The following is a 4,048-nucleotide window of genomic DNA, read 5'->3' as shown; positions in this document are numbered from 1 at the left end:
TGTCATCTGCATGTAATGATATATAAATCCCAGCCATAGCAATTAGATAGAGAAAAAGAAATAAAAGATATCCAAATTGGGAAGAGACTTCCAATGCTATGTTGAATAAAAGTGGTGGTCATCCTTGACTTGTTCCAGGGTTTAGTGGGAATATTTTTGGGTTTTCAGCATTGAGTATTACATTGGTTGTGGTTTGTCATAAATAATTTTCCCCTCTATACCCCTTTGGAAAGAGTTTTTATCATGAATGGATGTTGAATTTTATAAACTGCTTTTTCTGGATCTGTTGAGACGATCATGTGGTTTTTGTCTTTTGTTGTTGTAGTATAGCATTTTGATTTGTGTATATTAAACCATTCTTCTGACCCTGAAATGAATCCAACTTGATCATGGTGTATGATCCTTTTAATGTGTTGTTGGATTCAGTTTGCTAATATTTTGTTGAGGGTTTTTGCATCTGTATTCATCAATGATAGAAGTGAGGTGAAAGTCACTCAGTCGTGTCCGACTCTTTGCAATCCCATGGACTGTATAGTCTATATAATTCTCCAGGCCAGAATACTGCAGTGGGTAGCTTTGGCCTGTAATTTTTCTTTTTTGGTCCTAGCTTTTTCTAGTTTTGGTTTCAAGGTGACAGTGGCTTCATAGAATGACTTTAGGGATGTGTCCTCCTCTTCAACTTCTGAAAGAGTTTAAGAAGTATCAGTATTATAAATTCTTCTTTGCTTGGTAGAATTCCTGTATGAAGCTATCCAGTTCTGGACTTTTGTTTGCAAGGAGTTTTTATTTTTAATATGATAGATTCTATTTCACTTCTAGTGACCAGCCTTTTCATATTACCCGTGTCTTCTTGATTGAGTTTTGGCAGGCTGTATGTCTCTAGAGACTTGTCCACTTCTTCCAGGTTGTCCAATTTGTTTTTCTTAATATTCTCTTATGAATTTTTGTATTTCTGTGGTATCAATTGTTATTTCTCTTCTCTCATTTCTTACTTTGTTTATTTGGGCCCCTTGTTGTCACCTTTTGGATTTGATGTGATGGAATATGCTCCTATAGTTTTATTTCACTTATTCACCATCATACTTGAAAATTGAACTGTGTTACTGTAGAAGTTTAACTTTGTGAATTTTTCTGTCATATAAAATTTTGTCATATAATCATTCATTTTTGGTGGGACTGATTTCTGTAATTTTTTTCTAATGTGAGCAATCCATCTATCTGTCCATATGCTCCTGCTCGTACACTCATGGTTATGCAGATGTTTTCCTCTAGGTTATATAACTGTGGACCAGAGCTGGGTCTCTTCCTTTCAACTGGTAATTGTTATTGAGTCTCCAAACTGACTGGAGTAATTAGTACACCTCCCAGTGATGTGCCAGGATTCAGCATACTCAGCATTTTCTCCTACAGTTGTTTTCTCTTCCCTCATTTTATCTTTCCCTCTCTTATAGATGAACTAGGATATTTTGGCATCTGGTTTAATGGAAACTGGGGCAAAAAGTGGAAATTATCTAACCATGATGTTTAATATAAAGGACAAATCTGTACACATGGGGGTCATCAGTGAGGGGCCGGCTGGATCAGACTCGCTTCTTGGGGAAAGTCAGTCTGCTCCTTACTTCCCAGCCTGCCTTCAGCACATTCACCCGAGCACCTTGAGGTTGGCCACGAAGAGAGTGTTTACACTGAAGAAACAGACAAAAACCACAAATCTGGGCTTTTTACAAAGTAGATATATTGCTAACACCATTTACCAGCACAACACCTGACTCACTTCAAACGACAATGTGTTTGTTCACACTGACAGTGTCTGCAGAAACGACACCAGGTGCCATCTGACAAGGAGAGAGGGGCTTGAGGGGTCCAGAGGGGGGTTCAGGGAAGAGTTTAGGATCTATCTGTTCCAAACGGGGCCCCACTTCCACCCATTTATTCAGTTACTTAAACGACGTTCTGTTTCTGAGAAGGGATGGAGGTCATTGCGCACACCAGAGACGGCGGGCATTAACAATGAGGCTCACGTCCTCCATGAGAGCGGACAGAGCCTGCAGGCGTGCAGCATGAAGACCCGCCTCTGCCATGTGGGATGCACCTCGGGCTGGGGGTGAGAGGAGCCGAGAGTTGGGGCGTCCTCCCCAGGAGGGAGTGGGCCCCGGTGAACAGAGGCCGAGCCCCCCGGGGACACCCGGGCCTCCTCCCGCCCCGCGGCGCGTCCCTCCCCCAGGGTCTCTGCAGACAGCGCACCCAGCACGCACCACAGAGGCTCTTCCAGAAGCTCCCAGGCCGGAAGCTTGCATCCTGGGCTCCAGCGCTCCAGGCGGTGCGGGGCCCTCGTGTTCAGCTCTGGGTCACGTCTCGGGCTCCTCCGCGGTCGTGCCGAGCCTGGCAGAGCAGGACCCCAAGGAGCAGCAGGACCGAGGCTGCGAGGCCCATTCGGATGAGATTCTGCACCGTGTAGTCTGGGGTGAGGGCGCACAGGTCAGCGCAGGCCCATCACTCCCGAACCCGGGTGTGGGCCCAGGGCACCTGCCTCCCGGGAGATGATGTGGCCCCCAGCCCAGCCCTGTAACAGACTTTGTCTTACTCACCACTCTTGGAGTCTGATTTGTTTTGTGGTGGGCTGATACTGTCAGGGGCTCCTGAGAAGCATAAAGTGAGTGGTGTGGGTGAGGAGTTGGGGAGACCCCTCTCTTGGTTCTGTGTCTTTCCCTGTGGCGCCCCATCCCCATGTGAACTCATTTTGACTGTCTCAGGCATTTCTGAGGACAGGACTCTGAGCTCAGACAGGACAGCATCTGGCCCCTCACCTGAGACCACAAACTCGAGGGGATCACTAGGGTGTGACAGCTCTGGCCACCATGGACCCACCACCCCCTCCCTCACTGACTGCTCTGGGGGCCTCCCCCCTGGGAGAAAGGAGCTGATCCTCAGAGCTCCTGGGGGTCAGGACAGGGGCTGCCCTCCCCCAGGCTGGGCCCTAGCATCCCCCCTTGCATGAACCCCACCCTTCATCCATGTCTCATTCCCAGGAGCCCCACGGTCCCCCGGGACACCAGCTGAGCCAGGGCCTGTCCGCTTGCTCCCTTGGGGGCCACGGGCTCTGTTAGCCCCTCTCTTGTGCTGCTCTCTGGGCGAGGGGCCATGAAGACTGGAGACCAGAGGAGGGTGGGGACCGAGGGCTCTGGCCTTGAGTCCTACTGGTTGACCCTGAGGCCTGTGTAGCTCAGCTCCATCATCAGGAGCGGGTCTGGACGCCCGGGATGAGGGCAAGGACGGGCAGGGAAGGGAGGCCTCTGGCTCTTTCCGGCCCCCTCAGAGTTGATCCCCACCTTCTGTGACCCCCCACTCCCACTCAGCCCAGAGCTCCCCTGGGAACAGGGCCCTGGCCTGACCCAGAGGACGCAGAGGACCAGGGCTGGGCCCTCACCTGAGACCTGGAGCTCCAGGGGGTCGCTGGGGAGCGACAGCAGGTGGGGGGCGGTGCTGTGTGAGCTGTAGCACCTGTAGGTCCCACTGTGGGCCGAGGTCACAGCACGCAGGGTGAAGTTGGCCTGAACGGGTGGAGCCGGGTCCTGCAGACGAAGGTGCTGGGGAGCAGCGAGCGACTCCTCCTTGGACAGATGGAAGGTGTCTGACCGGACCTCAGAGCGACACTGCAGGGTCACATTCTCTCCCTGGGGCACTGAGGCCCCCGGGCGGGCGGAGAGGGAGGGTTTCCTGTGCATCCCTGGGGGGGACGGGGGTGATGAGCAGAGAGCCCCTCCCCACACCCCGGACTCTGAGCAGGGGGCCTCCCTGTGACCCTCCCAGCTCCTCTCAGCCCGTCTGTGTGCGTCTCCTTAATCTCCGTGCCTCTCACTCCTGTTTCCACGTTCCCCCCCAGACCCCTGCCCCACCTGGGCCTGTGCTCCAGGACCCTCTCCCCGGACCCGTCACCACCAGGGCTGACCCTCGTCCAGCGCCCTGAGCAGACAGTCGGGACATGGGCCAGGACAGGGGCCCCTCACCCGCAATCAGGATGTCCAGGGGGGCACTGGGAGCTGACCAC

At 52.4% G+C, this 4,048-nt stretch overlaps 1 protein-coding gene across 1 annotated transcript in view; it reads right to left on the bottom strand.

Moving 5' to 3' along the window:
* Positions 1-1,721: 1,721 nt before the first annotated feature.
* Positions 1,722-4,048, bottom strand: part of LOC104986380 (leukocyte immunoglobulin-like receptor subfamily A member 6) — a 4,073-nt gene continuing 1,746 nt past the window's right edge. Inside the window, exons 4-7 of the mRNA XM_010836916.1 lie at positions 3,950-3,963; positions 3,428-3,825; positions 2,589-2,639; positions 1,722-2,459 (exon numbers count right to left, since the gene is read on the bottom strand). Of these exons, the coding sequence (XP_010835218.1) occupies positions 2,338-2,459; positions 2,589-2,639; positions 3,428-3,825; positions 3,950-3,963 (585 nt within the window). The 3' untranslated portion in view covers positions 1,722-2,337. The remainder of the gene's footprint in view (positions 2,460-2,588; positions 2,640-3,427; positions 3,826-3,949; positions 3,964-4,048) is intronic.

Source organism: Bison bison, unplaced genomic scaffold, assembly GCF_000754665.1.
Source record: "Bison bison bison isolate TAMUID 2011002044 unplaced genomic scaffold, Bison_UMD1.0 scf7180017845716, whole genome shotgun sequence".
Classification (NCBI taxonomy): domain Eukaryota; kingdom Metazoa; phylum Chordata; class Mammalia; order Artiodactyla; family Bovidae; genus Bison; species Bison bison.
The sequence above is the reverse complement of the archived record's forward strand: the minus strand, read 5'-3'. Positions and strand labels throughout refer to the sequence as shown.